The sequence below is a fragment of the Oncorhynchus mykiss genome, chromosome 3, assembly GCF_013265735.2.
Source record: "Oncorhynchus mykiss isolate Arlee chromosome 3, USDA_OmykA_1.1, whole genome shotgun sequence".
NCBI classification, from domain to species: Eukaryota; Metazoa; Chordata; class Actinopteri; order Salmoniformes; family Salmonidae; genus Oncorhynchus; species Oncorhynchus mykiss.
In genome coordinates this window covers 58,996,632-59,015,518 of record NC_048567.1, presented here as the reverse complement: position 1 = coordinate 59,015,518, position 18,887 = coordinate 58,996,632, and the positions used below count along the sequence as shown (strand labels likewise).

The 18,887-nt window shown below is 41.3% G+C and overlaps 1 protein-coding gene across 1 annotated transcript in view; it reads right to left on the bottom strand.

Moving 5' to 3' along the window:
* Positions 1 to 18,887, bottom strand: part of abca12 (ATP-binding cassette, sub-family A (ABC1), member 12) — a 103,153-nt gene that overhangs the window by 49,274 nt on the left and 34,992 nt on the right. Inside the window, exons 24-40 of the mRNA XM_021597492.2 lie at positions 18,469 to 18,560; positions 17,559 to 17,710; positions 15,355 to 15,485; positions 14,918 to 15,060; positions 13,304 to 13,480; positions 12,933 to 13,156; positions 10,994 to 11,123; positions 10,763 to 10,918; positions 10,406 to 10,502; positions 9,958 to 10,310; positions 8,386 to 9,831; positions 7,862 to 8,156; positions 7,373 to 7,598; positions 6,817 to 6,920; positions 2,909 to 3,015; positions 2,353 to 2,561; positions 2,143 to 2,219 (exon numbers count right to left, since the gene is read on the bottom strand). Of these exons, the coding sequence (XP_021453167.2) occupies positions 2,143 to 2,219; positions 2,353 to 2,561; positions 2,909 to 3,015; positions 6,817 to 6,920; positions 7,373 to 7,598; positions 7,862 to 8,156; positions 8,386 to 9,831; positions 9,958 to 10,310; positions 10,406 to 10,502; positions 10,763 to 10,918; positions 10,994 to 11,123; positions 12,933 to 13,156; positions 13,304 to 13,480; positions 14,918 to 15,060; positions 15,355 to 15,485; positions 17,559 to 17,710; positions 18,469 to 18,560 (4,119 nt within the window). The remainder of the gene's footprint in view (positions 1 to 2,142; positions 2,220 to 2,352; positions 2,562 to 2,908; positions 3,016 to 6,816; positions 6,921 to 7,372; positions 7,599 to 7,861; positions 8,157 to 8,385; positions 9,832 to 9,957; positions 10,311 to 10,405; positions 10,503 to 10,762; positions 10,919 to 10,993; positions 11,124 to 12,932; positions 13,157 to 13,303; positions 13,481 to 14,917; positions 15,061 to 15,354; positions 15,486 to 17,558; positions 17,711 to 18,468; positions 18,561 to 18,887) is intronic.

The following is an 18,887-nucleotide window of genomic DNA, read 5'->3' as shown; positions in this document are numbered from 1 at the left end:
GCATTCCAGGTGAAGCTGGTTGAGAGAATGCCAAGCGTGTGCAAAGCTATCATCAAGGCAAAGAATCTAAAATATATTTTGATTTGTTTAACCCTTTTTTGGTTACTACATGATTCCATATGTGTTATTTCATAGTTTTGATGTCTTCTTCTACAATGTAGAAAATAGTAAAAATAAAGAAAAACCGTTGAATGAGAAGGTGTGTCCAAACTTTTGACTGGTGCTGTATATGTATGTGTTATACACTACCGTTCAAATGTTTGGGGTCACTTAGCAATGTCCTTGTTTTTGAAAGAAAAACATTTTTTGTCCATTAGAATAACATCAAAATGATCAGAAATACAGTGTTGACTTTGCTAATGTTGTAAATGACTATTGTAGCTGGAAACGGCTGTTTTTAATAGAATATCTACATAGGTGTACAGAGGCCCATTATCAGCAACCATCACTCCTGTGTTCCAATGGCACGTTGTGTTAGCTAACCCAAGTTGATCATTTTAAAAGGCTAATTGATTATTAGAAAACCCTTTTGCAATTACGTTAGCACAGCTGAAAACTGTTGTTCTGATTAAAGAAGCAATAAAACTGGCCTTCTTTAGACTAGTTGAGTATCTGGAGCCTCAGCATTTGTGGGTTCGATTACAGGCTCTAAATGGCTAGAAACAAAGAACTTTCTTCTGTAACTCGTCAGTCTATTTTTGTTCTGAGAAATGAAGGCTATTCCATGCGAAAATTTGCCAAGAGACTGAAGATCTTGTACAACGCTGTGTACTACTCACAGAACAGAACAGCGTAGACTGGCTCTAACCAGAATAGAAAGAGGAGTGGGAGGCCCCGGTTCACAACTGAGCAAGAGGACAAGTACATTAGAGTGTCTAGTTTGAGAAACAGACACCTCACAAGTCCTCAACTGGCAGCTTTATTAAATAGTGCCCGCAAAACATCAGTCTCGACGTCAACAGTGAAGAGGCGACTATGGGATGCTGGCCTTCTAGGCAGAGTTGCAAAGAAAATGCCATATCTCAGACTGGCTATAAAAATAAAAGATTAAGTTGGGCCAAAGAACACAGACACTGGACAGAGGAACTCTGCCTAATGCTCCAGATACTCAACTAGTCTAAAGAAGGCCAGTTTTATTGCTTCTTTAATCAGAACAACAGTTTTCAGCTGTGCTAACGTAATTGCAAAAAGGTTTTCTAATAATCAATTATCCTTTTAAAATTATCAACTTGAATTAGCTAACACAACGTGCCATTGGAACACAGGAGTGATGGTTGCTGATAATGGGCCTCTGTACGCCTATGTAGATGATTCTATTAAAAACCAGCCATTTCCAGCTACGATAGTCATTTACAACATTAACAAAGTCTACACTGTATTTCTGATCAATTTGATGTTATTTTAATGGACAAAATTTTTTCATTTTCTTTCAAAAACAAGGACATTGCTAAGTGACCCCAAACTTTTGAACTGTAGTGTATATTTAGGCAATTAAGGTCCGAGAGGGTGTGGTGTATGGCCAATATACCAGGGCTAAGGGCTGTTCTTATGCACAATGCAAACCCCCGAGGTACCTTATTGGGATTATAAACTGGTTACCAACGTAATTAGAGCAGTAAGTGTTTTGTCATACGTGTGGTGTATGGTCTAATATACCACTGCTGTCAGTCAATCATCATTCAGAGCTCGAACCACCCAGGTTATAATTATATTTAAAGGTGGTATATTATAAGTCATTCTAAAAGCAGTATGGGCTGCATGTTCAGAAGAGCAAAATACATTACATGAGCTTTACGCTTCATAGTATAATTAGGCAATTAGCTAACAAATGATCTAAGTGATTAGCTAATTAACCCTGAATTAATAAGCAATTAGCTCATTAATGACTTGCCTTATCGAGTGCAGTAATTGAAGTAATGGGGCAGTGGTGCCTGGAGTTGATCTAGTCTAGTGGTTAAGGCCACTGCCTCCAGCATATATTGTCCCCCCTGCCTGCATGACATCGAATCCCGGCCTCATCATCCTTCTCACCTCTGTATCTCCCTTTAATTCATCTATCTATCTCCCCTTCATCCATGCCTGTCACCGTCAAAAACAACAATAAAATCCTAATAAATAAATGTTGAAAAGTAATTGGTATACCTGGAGAGGTCATGTTGATGTTGAGGGATTTCAGGCTGCTGATGTTCAGGCCAAGCGTCTGGGTGAGTGCAGAGGTCCTGTGTCACAAACATACACAGGCACATCACACACACGCACACATGAACATTTGTCAACGATAACTTCCATTTACACAATATACCATTTAGTTTATTTATTTTTAAGTCTATATGTCCTAGAATGTCTCCATACCAGTTTATGTTGACATTGTAGGTGTTGGGGTCTCCTATGAAGGTTTCGAACAGAGCTTCAAACAGGTCAGAGCTGTCCTGAGCCAGACTCCGGGTCATTATGTGGAAGGCCTGGAGAATGGGCATGGCAGTCTCACACAGGAACCCTGGGCCAAGAGACAGAGCCTGCATCACCTGCTGGATGGAGTCCATATCCTCCAGCGCACACACCTGCAACACAAGTTACACGTTTATTTGCAATGTGTAATGAATGAATACATTGAAAATCTTGCTCAATCACAAAGCAGAACGTGCAAGATGAGTCATATGGACTGTGAAGTGTGTCAGTATAGAAGCCCAATGGTAGCAGTCAAAACACTGTAAATAAACCATGTTACTGTGTGTGTGTGTGTGTCTTGTTGTAGAACACATGTAGCTCCTCGCTGTTGCAACAAATGTCTGTGTCTACCCTAGTCTTGGTGATGTTATGGTAGTCTAGACATTATTCCAGAGAGAATAGCCTCTGTATCCCTTTCGCCCTACAGATGAAAGTTTCATGAGAAGTACTGTGTTCTAACCTTAGAGGTCAGGTAGACCAGTATGTTGCTGAAGTTTCCATCTGACCAGCTGCTGCTGAAGAGTTCAGACCCTAACTGGATGGTCTGGAGTAGGAGGTGTAGGTTCACTTTGGAGGGAGGGAGAGAGGGAGGGAGGGAGTGGGAGAGAGATAGAAAAAGGGAGAGAGAGCGCGTGGGAGGGAAAGGGAGGGCAGTAGAGATGTGTTAAGGTGACATGGTAACAGTGTCCCACAGGGCATCATTACCACCTCTATTTCAGGGTGGCTTCTCTGAACAGCAAGCAGCAAATGATGTGGGACCCTGCATACTACTGACGAGGCAAAGGGACCAACTTTCTACGTCTCAAATGGCACCCTATTCCTCACATAGTGCACTACTTAGGTCTCTGGTCAAAGCAGTGAGACCTCAAGGCGAAACATCTAATTAAAACGAGACACGAACTACGGTGAATGGTAAATATTGGTGCACTGCATTGAAAACCCAGAAGAAAAGCGAGTGACTTAACATACTCTTTGAATCATTTAGGATCTCAGGGGTACTGCAGTGGAGAAAATAATAAAAAGGGTATGATCCTCAAGCTAGGATCATACCTCTGGGAAATGAAAGGGTTGTAGATGAAGTAGCTGTGGTGCAGTTTTTCAAGTGACTATATTGCATATACAGAGATATAACCTTGTTACATGGCATTATAAAACAAGTACAGTAGCCAATTAAAATTTGGTCACAAAGCTATTATATTTGTGCGTGTGTGTGTGTGTGTGTGGGGGGGGGGAGGGGGGGGGGGGGGGTATTTAGTGATTGAATTCTTACTTGGCTAATGCGATTTAATAAGGTTTAATAAGGAGCAGAGTGTCTTTCTCTTGGAGATGTGCCATATGCCTCCTGGCTTATCTGGAGTTCTAACAAAGCTCACATTATTAAGCCTATCCTATTGCACTGCCTGGTTTCAATATGAAATATGTCCATTATATAATAATGGTGTTTGGAATATGGCTACATTTAAAACACATTGTGAGCAATGATGTATATAAACTCTGGATTGCTGATGCTATGTATTGGCCAATGAGAGGCTTTGAAGCAACCGGTCAGCCATATTGGCACTCCCCCAGAAGGAGCAGTCCTCCATAGGAATGGATGGAATCCTACAGTATTTTAATTGAATAGGAAAATATTACACGCATTTAAGTATATATTTTGATGTTGTAGTGGGGACAGTAAAATTATTCTTTAAGGAAAATGTACTGTATATATTTTCATATATTTGTTGTATGTTTCGCTCACATAATTTACCAATAAGGCACAAGAGCCAGTGCTGCATCATGAATACAGTCACAGGTAAATGGCGTTGTTTGGATCGACACGATACCAACATATTAAAATGACAATAAATTACACATTTTCATCAAAACTTTCATCAAATTTCATTCTTCCACCTCAAGATATTGTCTGGACAAAAATGTGGTTGTTAGTTATTTTGGTCATGTTGCTACAAACGCGACCCAGTTGTTAATTATTTTTCACAAAGTTTCTATGCAAAAGGACTGGTTGTCCGTTCTAAACAGAATGGTTGCTATGCAGGCTGGATAATGTTCTTGTCACTTGTCACCGACTTCAGATAACTCAGTCATGTCAATCATTGAAACTGGAATGACAGTCCACTTGCTGCATTTTCGTTTGTTTGAGTTATTTTCTATTGGTATTTACTTGGATATGTCCATGATAAAGACATTGATGTGTGATTCAACTAGCTCTACAGTATGTATGGTACTACAGAGATCGTTATTCAAAAGTGAAACATTGTTTCTGAGGTCAGACAGGCAGACAGAGAGACTTATATTAACCCCTGCTGTACGAAACTAAATGCTAGGTTGGAAGCAAGGAGAAATTATGTGCGAGTAGAGATCAATACAAGCGATGATTCGGACAGCAACATGAGCATGATATTCTTATGGAGTGATCATTTTCAGATGGAACTGTTAGCAGGCATTGGTGTGTCTATGACGGCCAATACAGCATAGCGTGGAAAGCTGCTCGTCCAATCAGTATCCAGGATCCAAACAACCAGTTTTATAATATAACTTTAAAGTATGCATTAAGGTGTCGATAATATCATAAAATTGGCAAAAACAAATGTAGACATTAAAAAAATGCATTTCTATAGCTTCCAAAATATTTTTTTTTACAATGGTGGGGTAGTGCCAAGATGGAGGCACGATGGCTTCAAAACAGCTCCCCCTGTCAGTCATCTAGTGTATATAAATCATTGATTGCACGGGATTCCGCAAGTAGGAGTTCCTAATAGGAGTTCCTAGTAGGAGTTATATAAAGGTCAAATAGAGAGGCGGAGGGAAGGTCTGACTTCTGACTTCTGTATCAGAGGACACCTGACACGTGGGGCTGTAGAAATCAAATTATGCATATGAACATTTAACAGTGTGAAGACTGCATGTATGTGAGGGTTAGTAGGAGTCTGTAGGAGTCTAGAGGAGTCGCTATGCAATTAGACACAATGTGAGTAGGAGGAGGAAAGACACCAGGGGAGTTTGTCTCTGAAAGTTAGTAGGAGAACATACAGTTAGAGGCATTTTTCCAACTAATATGGCAGCTTAATGACTTTACACATTTTGAATATTATGATAACATTGTGCCACCAGTAGTAACACCAATGATGGTAAGACTAATGAGACATTTTAGGTTGTTGAGGATATTTTCTTAAATGGAGGCCAAATATGCTCAAATCAAGGGTATGCTCAAATCAAGGGTTTGCTCAAATCAAGGGTATGCTCAAATCAAGGTTATTAACCCTTTAAAAATAATTGACTAAAGTACTATGATTAAAGATTTTGCTCACAATGTTATTTCCCTTCATTTACATTTAGTAACACCAAGTGACACTTTGGATTTAGACACACCAAATTATCAATGGAATCCTCAAATTGATGACATTCTAAAAGGGTGTGATAAGCTAATCATTGTCTTTAATATAGACACCTCCCCCGATAACAGTTTGCCACTGGAGGGAATGCTCAAGGTCCTTGTATGTCTTCGTAAAGAGTGATTTTCAAGGCGCTAACACCAATGACATATGGTATAACTGAGGGACAGAAATTATGCTAGTAAATAAAATAGGTATTTTGATAGCTTTGTTTGTTTTTAATAATCTATACAATATGATAAATACTTTTGTTCACTTTCTAGCATTCATAATAGATCGATATCTCTAAATCCCCAAAATATGTCACTATTAACTCTACACATCACTACTGGGAACAAGACAGTTTGCTTACCCTACTGTAATGTACTTTGAACAATGCATAAACATTGTATAAAAGGACTTGCATTAAGTTTTATAATTGATAAACAGCTCAATATTAACAAAAACATATATGATGTGTAACTATTTGTCATTATAAAGTGTTTTTATGGTTGCAAAGGCAAGGGACGCAAATGCTACCGCAACTCATGAACAACCCCACTACTTTTGACCAGAGCCCTATGGCCCTTGGTCAGAAGTACTACACTAAATAGGGAATAGGGTGCCATTTTGGATGTTGGCATAGTTAGAGGTATTCTAGGGTTAGAGGCTAGGATAATGGAAGAATGAAGAAAAGTAATCTTGTCCACTCAGCGGATTCCCGTCCATTAAACTAACGATGGAAACTAAATGTGATTTCTTTTGTCTTTGTAATGTCTTTCTGGAGCCAATCGGTCAGGTCTATAGTGAGACTTGTCTCCTTTATTTATCCTGCATTTAAACAACGTGAGTCCTATTGAGCAATACATCTCATTTCAAGGGAGTCCCGACTGAGCCATGAACCTCTGAACCACTAAGAGAGGAGGGGGAGGGAGTCAAGAATTGATTGATTTGTAAATGAAGAGTAAATGAAGAGTAAAGTAACTAGGCTTACCTTGTGATTCAGTGGCCAGGCCCATTGTGATATTCTTAATAAAGGGAGCATAGGGAAAGTCCTCGGGAACCCTGTTAGATATGTCTGTCAGAACCATTGACAACCTGTGGGAGTGGGCGGAAGACAAAAAAACATCATCATCAGCTGCTCCTCTCATTTCTGCAAGTAGTACTGTAAACTACAATTAGTGACATCTTTCATCATGGTTGTTATGCACATGATCCTAACAGACGAGATGATATTATTAGTAGATTATAATATTAAAGTAAATACCAAGTAACTGGAAAATACTGCTTCTGAGATGAAATAATAAGTCATCAAAGCTGAGATCTCTGAATGCTACAGCTGTGAGCACAAGCCATTGTCATGGGACAGACGGGACACTTATTCAGCTACATTAACCATTTATCTCCAAAGCAACAGCAAAACGTAGCCTGGTCCCAGACCTGTTTGTGCTTTATAGCCAACGTCTATGATCATGTTCATGCCAACGACCATAGAAGTTGGCAGGACAGGACAAACAGATATGCAATCAGTCTAAAAACAGAAAACGAACTTGTGTGTCCAGTTGGTCTCGTTCATCATTAGCAGATGTCCAGTGTTCATCTTGGCTGCAGCCAGTACCAGACGAACCACGCTGGCCTCCATGCTAGTGTTTGCCAGGCCCAGGAGACCCTGAACGTTATGGAGAAGCAGCTGGGTGATATCAGCGGTCTGGGCCAGGGGGCCTCGGCCTGACCGTAACACCTGCAACATCTTCTGGATGGCATGTTCCAGGTCTCCTAAATGGTTAACAGACACAAATATATTCATTTCTACAGTGCTAGTTTTAATGTAAGCATTCCTTCAAGGAGGAACAAGTATATATTGGTTAATTTGTTTGAATCAATACATTTAAAATGTTCAGCAAATGTTTTGCTTGATCTTAACTGTAAGTGCTCATCCATGGAGGAGATAATTATAGCTTTCCAGTCCCTGTCACAAGAGGGACCATAACCTTGTATCATAGTTCCCAGGTACAAAAGAAAAATGGAGAAACAATTACCTATGATACTGCCTGCTGTCTGCAGGCTGGGGTATGAAGACAGAGAGACCAGGAGACTCTGAACCGAGCTGGAGATGACAGCCATAGCGCCGGCTATGTCCCCAGTGGTGGTGGTGTAGTTGATAGCCATGGCGGTGATGTGCAAGACATGGAGGGAGACGTTGAAGTAGTGTTCACTGCCATCGGGCATCAGGGGTGCCACAGCCATGGCAGCCTGGTTGAGGGATGCCAACGCGGAGGGTACGTGGACGGCTGATTGGGGCATTGATAAACCTTGCCACAGGCTGGTGGACACCTGGTGATGATGATGATGATGATGTTTTTAATTGTTCAAAAATCATTGTACAAATAGCAAGCCACAAGCTCAATTGCAAGAACAATTTACAACGTAATGATGCAATATGAAACATTACAAATATGGCTAACATATTTACTGTTGACCCACTTATGTATGCATTCATAAAGCACTTATAACAGCTACAAAAGACATTATAATATCTGTCAAAGGCAGTCACAAACATTACCTGTTGTGACACTCTAAACAGGACCTGGACCGTGGCACCAGCACTGTCCCCCTGGTACCCTGTTGGGGTGTTGGTTAGGTTGAGCATGGTAAGGATAGACATGGTGACCTGCTTGGAGATCCCCAGGAAGGATGGAGGGATCTGGGCCGTGTTGGAGACCCCAGAGAGGGCAGCGAGAAGGACCGACTCCAGAGGGAGAACGTATATCCTCTGGTCCTCAGGCAGAAAGGCCACCAGGGCAAGGAAAGTCTGATTGATCATTGCCTCTTTCTCGTGAGGGCTGCTGAAGTTGTGACTTGCAGCGGAGAGGTTGAACAGGGTATGAGTGGCTAAGGCACTGTTCAGGAAGAGAGGGTGAGTGATGGACTGGATCGGCTTCCTGTCCGGAAGGGTCGTCTCACTATCGGAGGCCAGGAGATGATCCAGTGAGGCAGAGAGCATGCTTGTAGCCTTCATCATGTTCTTCATGTCCCGTGGGTGTGAAACCAGCAGTGCAAAGCCTTTCACCATCTGGCCAGAGGTGTTGAGGTACATCAGGCTGTCCGTGGGTAGGTAAGAGGTGAACACAGCAATGGTCTGGTCTAGAGCCATCATGTACGGAGCCAGACTCATGTAAGCTTCTGGTCTGGACAGAGAGCTGAGGATGTTCTGAATGATGGCATTGATCTGAGATGTAATATCAGAGACCTCTTCAAGGTTATCTGCCAGGATGTCGTTGAAGGCGGTGAGAAACTGAATGGTGATGTTGGATCCATTGTTGGGGTCACTGTAGATGATCCTTGCCACCTCAGCACTCAGCTGCCTAACCATATGCTCCACCCTCTGGGCGACCTGTAGTGGGGGATGCTGGGACAGCACCATGGCCATGTCCACCATCTTGCCCAGGCCTGCTGACAACTTCTGTATCTTGGCCAAGTCCTCCATGATCCAGGCTTCATGGACTATCTCCACGAACAGCTGGCTGTATGCCTGCCACTGTCTGGGGAGGGTGAGGTAGGAGAGGATGCCCAGGGCCACGTCGATGGGGTCGTCCAGAGGGGGGGGGACTGAGGGGCCCCATGTCATGGCTCCGGCCCTGGACATAGACCTAGAGACGTTCCCCATGGGTGGTAGTGATGGTGGTACCATGCCAATGTCCCTAGAGACCCCTTTGAGCACTACAGACAAGTCAGGGTTGCCGAAGAACATATGGGCAGTCTCCATGATGTCTGGCATGGTGGGTGGCATTGCCAGGGCCTGGAACAAGACAGGGTAGTCCAAGTAGAACAGATCAAGGAAGTCATCCATTGGCTCTTTCATTGGCTCCCTCCTCATCAATTCGCGGCGGACCCTCCTGGACACACCCTCATTGTGGTGGGGGAAGGGACTGCTCCGCCCAGTCATCTCGTCTTGTAATTGGCTCAGGTAGTAGTCCAGCGGGGCGAAGAGATCACTGGTCTGAGATACCTAAAAATTCAGAAAAAAAGGCCAGCACCTACTTGAATATGATTTGCAATTGAAGCTTTGTGTTTATTTTATTTAACTTATAATAACATCATATCTTAATTAACCACATGCATGTGTCTGGGATACCTGTCTGAGCATGGTGATGACGTGCTCTGCTAGCTCCATGGACATCTCAGAGATGGGAGGGAAGGGGACACTCATCTGTTTCAAAGTGGATAAGAAGGCCTTCACCACCTCGTACATCCTGGGCAGAGCCTGGGTTACCAGATCCAACCCGGAGGCGGTAGAGGAGCCCCACCAGCCGCTGAACTCAATAGCCTTCTCCAGGATGAGGTTTGTGGCGTTGACAGATAGGAACTGCTCCATGACGCCGTAGACCATAGGCCAGTCTCCCAGCAACTGTACACGGACCAGCTCCCTGATCATATCTTTCAGCAGCTTGTTGATCGACCCTCCGTCTGGCCTGGAGAAGATGTTCTCTGTGAATGGATGAATGGATTTCAATTTATGTCTTGTAACGTTCATGTGACCAATCGTTTATGTGATAATTAGACACAACAGTGCAAAGTTGTACCTGTGAGTATGGCCTGGATGGAGTCCTGGGTGAGATTAGACCCGGTGAGGAGCATCTCTAGGGCTTCCATCAGGAGGTGCTGGGCAGATGTGGCATTCTGCAATAGAATAGAATAGAATAGAATATTGTCCATTTGGTGAAAACTGAAATTCCATTTCTGCCTTTTCCCAACACCCCCAGACAGACACACACAGACACACACACTCTCTCTCTCTCTCTCTCTCTCTCTCACACACACACACACACACACAAACGTTGAGAGGCACAGGGGTCAGCATCCACCGGGTGCATGGAGAGCACTTCTGGGTTAAGTGATTGCCTTGATCAATGGCACAAGGGAAGAAGATGGCACATCACCTGGAGGAGCTGGCTGTAGACCATGGTGTAGTTGATAGTCATTTCCATGGCTTGGAGGTAGGGACGCATCCACAGGTCCAGGTCCTCGGTGAAGTTCATGCCTGTCAGGAGGATCTCCATGGCTTCCATGAACACATGCTGGGCGGAGGTGGAGTTCTGAAATAGAATAGAATAGTTTACGCACACACACACACACGCACACACACACATTGAGTGGAGATTGTAAGATACCTGGAGTAGATGGCTATTCTCCAGAGTGTAGTTTAGGGTCATCTCTACAGCCAGGAGGTAGGGTCTCATCCAGGGGTTGTCCATGGCCAGGGCATCCAGCTGATCCAAGGCCATCCTAAGATCCTGAGTACTGGGGAGGACAAGAGACATGGATTAGGACCAATGACTGTAAACTAATCAATTACAACAAGAATATACAGATCTGTATGTTTAAGGTTATGACTGTAAGTGAGGACAATAGGAAGCGGTTTCCAAGTTCGATGGAGAATATGTGTTCGGGAAACAGGCCCTATGTGTTAAAGACATAGATCAATTTAATGCTTTCACAGATATTGTAATTTCATACATGCAGGATAGAAATGTTACTTATGTGTCAGTGAAACTACTCTCCCATTAGTGAAATAGCAGCAAGAGATATGTTGGTGTCAGAAACAAAGAATAGAATAGCATATGGCTAAAGTTGGATAGCCTGTGGTTAAATTGAAACAGAGAATGTATTTACTGCATGCTTTCATGTACTGCAACTGCTACACTTTTCCCCTACATAAAATAATAATGAGTCAGTAATACCATTATTTCTCAATCTGGATTGAATGTAATCATAATTCATCATCATCATCATATTTTTTGGGGGGTACTTATTCATAATTTTGGGATATAATTTAGGCCGTGGTATAAGATTGTTTCTTTCTTTGGGATATTTCCATTACAGTGGTCAGTGATCTACGACTCTCGCCGTCAAACTTGGTCTACATCCCAGATGGCACCCTATTCCCTTCATAGAGCGCTATCACATTGGGCCCTGGTCAAAAGTAGTGCATTATATAGGGAATAGGGTGCCATTTGGGATGCAATTGTGATTGATTCCATGAGATATGTATAATGTGATTCTTATCAGCACTGAGTTCATTATTACAGAAAACGAAATCAATTAAAGAGGAAAAGAGACTCAGATAACTGAATAATAGTTAGACATCACTATCTGCACACACACACACACACACACACACACACACACACACACACACACACAATCTGTGTTCAGGTAAAGAGTCAAACTAAACTAATGCACATTTGATTGTTCCAAATTCTCTTATGTAATTTAGGAAGGAATCTATATTGGTTTGCCTCTGGTTTGTGCGTGTAGGTGATAAAATGACTGTGATTTGTGTCTTTATTGGTTATTTAATTCTCTCTCTAACCCTCTGAGATAAACATTTTATTCTGCCTAATGCTTTTCTCCTCGTCCTTCTCGATGTCTTGTATTTGAGCACTCCCAGGGCCCATATTCACAAAGTGTGTCAGAGAAGAAGGGCCGTTCTAGGATCAGTTTAGCCTTCCAGATCATAATGAATATGATTATATGGACAGAGTGAACCTGATCCTAGCTCAGCACTCCTACTCTGGGAAGCTTTTTGAATACAGTCATAGAAACAGCTTATAAACAGCTTATAAAGCAAACAGGGTGTGTCAATCGGGTATAACTGAGAAAGGCAGAATACACAAAAACACAAAGCAGCACCGGAGATGACTTGCACTCTTCCTCTGACTGTCAAAGTTTACCTTGTGGTGACCCAAAACAACCATTAGTGGCACATAGAATCAAAGTCATGCCAAAGTTGTGCGAAGGTTTGGTCAGGTAAGTATTTGTCACTGTTATACCCTTTTTACACTATTGTTCTGACCCAAACCTGTCCTATACTGATATTTTCATTTCACATTGTCCTTTCCAGCCACTACCATATTGTGGATCCGTAACCAGGCCAATGCAGTACAGCTCAGCTCAGTCATGTGAAAGGGGCATTAGTGTTTTGGTTGTTAACAAATATATAATAATAATATTTAGCAGACACTTTTGGGTGTCCCCAGGGGGAATTGAACCTGCAGAACTTGGGATTGCAAGTGCCATGCTATGCCAATTGAGCCACACAGGACTCACCTCTGGCTCAGTTGTAGTTGGAGAAACTGTGTGTTCCAGTGAGCCTGGTCCTCGGTGGTCATATTTAGTCCCTGTAGCTGGTATAATGTGTTGAACAGCAATGTACCAAGCTGCTCAGTAACTATGGTGCGGTTAACCTGGACCCAGTAGAATGAACGCAGAGCTGCCACCATCATAGCTGCTGTAGTGTCCACTGATACTGTCCCATGCCCCATCCCCATGCCCTGGGAAGAGAACACAACAGAAGACAACAGGCAAAGGAGCTGTGTCAGTAACGTAGCAGCAGAGTTTACTAGGTGCTACCACAGTGCCCTCTAGTGGGGAAGTTTTACAAACTGAAATCCTAGTGATGTGTGATTACTACTACTCACGGTCATGTTTGGATTGGCATAGACATAGTTGGACGCAGCATCGGCCTCCATGACTGGTAGCAGGCTGATGTTACACCACAAACCCAGGCTAGCCTCACTCAGCCCAGCCGCCTCTCTAACTGGCTCCCAGGCTTTCAGGACCTGCCTGCACTCCAAGGTCTTACTCCTATTAGCAGCCTTATGATGGGTGAAAATGAAAAACAGCAATAAGGAGGGACAGTGAATTATGATTTCTACTTAATTGGAAAATGGACTCATTCTTCTCCACAAGCAGTTCCAGTGAAGGGAAGGGCAGAAGATTCACACCGTCATCAGTGATAGTATGGTGACTTCAACATTGTCTCATACATACAATGGGGGATAAAATATCGGCCTTATTTGACTTCTTTCATTCTGGACAGTCATCAGATTCTCTCTAGGGTAAACACACAACAATACAGTATATAATATGAAGGGTAATAGAACAGACGATAAAGTAAGACGGTCAAGTGTGTCAATAAAACGTGTATGGCCTCCATATGTATGTAGAAACACTTCCTTTTATTGTATAAATATGTATGGCATGACTAAGAGTCTGGTCACATGAAAGGTGATCTATTGAGAATGAATCATAAAACTTACTAAAACTAAACTCAATGGTGTAGTTTTTCCTTGTCTCTTTTCCTTGTTGAATCATCCACAACTTGAAAGGAAGTTGGGGAAGCTGTGACCTATTCTCTTTCTATTCATCTTTTATTGTACCTTATTGTTCAAGCTTGGGCGTGGGCTGGAATCTCAGGGGGGAACTTTGTCCTGATCCACATTTACCCTTTTCACACTGTCGTACCAACTCAAACTAAACTGTGCTGGCTCTGATATTTTGTTTAAATTTGTCCTTTTCGGCATGGTTCCAGCATCTATGGTGGATGTGTAACCTGGCCAGCTCAGTACTGCTTAGTTTTGTTTGGCTGGGTTTGGCTAGGTAATGTGAAAAGACCTATTGTGATACATCTCCCTCCTGATTCTTAAGGTTGTGAAACTGTTTTAGACAACTTTTTTAGGCAATATTGACAGGTAGTGTGGCTGACAACGAGATGGGGTATGAGATACTGGGGGCAATCAGTTTTGGCAACGGTCAACTGAACATTACTTTTTTTAACTGAACACAATGATCTTGGGCCACCGTTCAGATAGCAAAGGTGAGTCTTTGCTCATTGTGTTGTCATTAAGAACATCTCTGAACCAGATTTTTAAAAAAGTATATTTGTGACCATTCCTGAGACTGTTCTCTCAGGGACAGATATCTAAACAGACAAACAATAGCCTACCCAAGTCAGGACGAACGTTTAAAACACGAGGAGCCTATTGTCTTTCAACAGCAGCATAGCTTGAGGTATTTAGTTTCCCTTCCACTGAAGCCATCAAACAGGTAAGTTCTTTAACAATTGAACATGAATTCATGAAATTGGCTCATGTTATTTATTGTGAAGAACATGACATTCCTAGTGAGCACTGAGGACATTGTGTTACCAACCACGTAACCTAGTAAATGTCACGAAGAGGGTGAAAACCAGCAGTTGTCAGTAAGGCAGAAAGAAGAAAACAGAGAGAATGCAGCCAGTGCTCTGCCCAAACCTGTATGGCAGCTTCCACAGTGAGCTCGATGGCAGGGACCATTCCCTCAGACACGTCAGCCATGTTGAAATCACTGCCATTCACAGCTTGTACCAACTCTGACATCAGGACAGCCAGTGGCTTCTGGAAACTCAATATGAATGCTGGGAAAGAGAGCGAGTGGGGGGGGGGGGGGGGGGGGGGCAGAGAGAGAGAGAGAGAGAAAGAGAGTTTTACAATGGGACACTTATGGGAACATTTGTGAACAACTAAGATAAGTATTTGCATAAATAACTTTCAATGCTAGGTTACAGTTCACTAAATCCCTAGCTTGTGTATCTAATGTACTGTATGTCTAATGTACGGAATTACTAGCAATCTGTGGTACAAAGGAAACAACAGTGCTGTCAAGGGTGTATGGAAAAAAATGTGTATGGAAAGCTGACTCTCAGTCTCACCTGTCTCAGCCTGCATATTGTTGACCAATGCTCCCATGACTTGGCTCATCACAGAAACAGCAGGGGGAACAGAGTCCCACACCGGGGTGTCCCTGAGGGTCGACAGGAGGGCCCCAATCATCCCCTCCAACCTGACAACACAGGGAAGCACTTGGTTTAGAAACTTTACAACCAACATAATATAGCTAACTTAAAACGATCACTATATACACATAACAGGCGATTATGTTGTGGCCCTCAATACTATAAAATTAAATATAATACTATACTACCAAAACAAACATGATAATGTTCTCCCCACTGACTAAAATATAATACTATACTACCAAAACAAACATGATAATGTTCTCCCCACTGACTAAAATATAATACTATACTACCCAAACAAACATGATAATGTTCTCCCCACTGACTAAAATATAATACTATACTACCCAAACAAACATGATAATGTTCTCCCCACTGACTAAAATATAATACTATACTACCCAAACAAACATGATAATGTTCTCCCCACTGACTAAAATATAATACTATACTACCCAAACAAACATGATAATGTTCTCCCCACTGACTAAAATATAATACTATACTACCAAAACAAACATGATAATGTTCTCCCCACTGACTAAAATATAATACTATACTACCCAAACAAACATGATAATGTTCTCCCCACTGACTAAAATATAATACTATACTACCCAAACAAACATGATAATGTTCTCCCCACTGACTAAAATATAATACTATACTACCAAAACAAACATGATAATGTTCTCCCCACTGACTAAAATATAATACTATACTACCCAAACAAACATGATAATGTTCTCCCCACTGACTAAAATATAATACTATACTACCCAAACAAACATGATAATGTTCTCCCCACTGACTAAAATATAATACTATACTACCCAAACAAACATGATAATGTTCTCCCCACTGACTAAAATATAATACTATACTACCCAAACAAACATGATAATGTTCTCCCCACTGACTAAAATATAATACTATACTACCAAAACAAACATGATAATGTTCTCCCCACTGACTAAAATATAATACTATACTACCAAAACAAACATGATAATGTTCTCCCCACTGACTAAAATATAATACTATACTACCAAAACAAACATGATAATGTTCTCCCCACTGACTAAAATATAATACTATACTACCAAAACAAACATGATAATGTTCTCCCCACTGACTAAAATATAATACTATACTACCCAAACAAACATGATAATGTTCTCCCCACTGACTAAAATATAATACTATACTACCCAAACAAACATGATAATGTTCTCCCCACTGACTAAAATATAATACTATACTACCCAAACAAACATGATAATGTTCTCCCCACTGACTAAAATATAATACTATACTACCAAAACAAACATGATAATGTTCTCCCCACTGACTAAAACATAATACTATACTACCCAAACAAACATGATAATGTTCTCCCCACTGACTAAAATATAATACTATACTACCCAAACAAACATGATAATGTTCTCCCCACTGACTAAAATATAATACTATACTACCAAAACAAACATGATAATGTTCTCCCCACTGACTAAAATATAATACTATACTACCAAAACAAACATGATAATGTTCTCCCCACTGACTAAAATATAATACTACCAAAACAAACATGATAATGTTCTCCCCACTGACTAAAATATAATACTATACTACCAAAACAAACATGATAATGTTCTCCCCACTGACTAAAATATAATACTATACTACCAAAACAAACATGATAATGTTCTCCCCACTGACTAAAATATAATACTACCAAAACAAACATGATAATGTTCTCCCCACTGACTAAAATATAATACTATATTTTATTTAACTAGGCAAGTCAATTAAGAGCAAATTATTATTCACAATGACAGCCTACCCCAGACAAACCTAGACGACGCTGAGCCAATTGTGTACCACCCTATGGGACTCACAATCACGGCCGGATGTGAAACAGCCTGGATTCAAACCAAGGAATGTAGTGACACCTCTTGCACTGAGATGCAGTGCGCCACTCGGGAACCCAAGCATGCTATACTATACTATCTTACTATAGTTAAAACACCATGGTAATTATCTTCCCTCTCACTATCTAACCAGATACCACTTTCTTCCTTGTACGGATGACCCCTGACCCCTGAACCTACTTATCCCAGCTGCTTTGGTTAGCCTGCTGAGTGAGGATCTGTATCAGCACAGGGAGTATGTCAGGGAGCATCTCAGGAGAAGGCAGAGGGAAATGCATGATACCCTGCTGCCCAATGATGAGGGGTAGCACAGAGTTTAGGAGACCAGTCATCTGAAAGGATACAAAAATATCACGTTGCTAGTGTTCTCCATTGGACAACTATTAGCAACAGCTCCATTTATTAAGGCATGGTTATTACACGTAATATGTGTCATTGGAAATTGCCTTCATTGTTAGTCTTCTCCAATTATGAAGTATTCAATTGTTCATTGGAAATTAGACAGAAGGAAAGATTGATTAACTGAAATTATTATTGGAATTGTCCACACCATGAGCTACTGTGACTCTTGAATGTCAGTGAGACAGCTCAATCTTTGTATTTTTTAATTTTTTATTTAACCTTCGTTTAACTAGGCAAGTCAGTAACCCATTGAGGAACAACACTGGCACATATTTTAAACTGTAAACTGGACAAACCACAAAATATACAATCTTGATATCTGCATTGGATAGCATTTTGTGCTTTGGCATGTTGTTGACGGCCTGAGGTATATGTCATACAACTGACAAGACTTCATGTATAAAGATGACTTTGCAGAACTGCCACTGTCGTAGAAGGAATTAGATTACAGATTTTTTTTACCTCTATGTAACTAGGCAAGTCAATTAAGAACAAATTCTTATTTTCAATGATGGCCTAGGAACAGTGGGTTAACTGCCTTGTTCAGTGAAAGAACAACAGCTCAGGGATTCTCAGGGATTCGAACTTGCAATCTTTTGGTTACTAGCCCAACGCTCTAACCACGAGGCTACCCAGCCAACCCATTTCACTGATAATAAACGCAAAGGTGTAATATATTATGCCTTACCTGACCAGCAATTTCTGCAAGGTTTTCAGCAGTCATATCATTACCAATGTTAGCCCATAGACTCATGTTGCTCCAAGGGCCCATGTTGCTACCTGTTGACGATAATAATGTTACAATTATGAAAAATGACAGCATATCGTTAGTTATTAACATAACAACTGTAGCCAACAATCAAACAAATTGATAGCTTCTGTTAGCTAACTTAATTGTTTTCCAAGAAGACACAGATTCTGACAGTGAGACAGATAGATGTACAGTATTTTGCCATGTTGATTTCTGGCCACTGTTAATATACAGATACAGTCATTGTTTTCCTAGAGGACACAAACTCTGACTTTGGCATGTCAATAAACTGTGCTTAAAGTGTCTGGCTGAGATCCTGGTAGGGTTATTTAATAATGAAGTGTATGGTGCCAGCA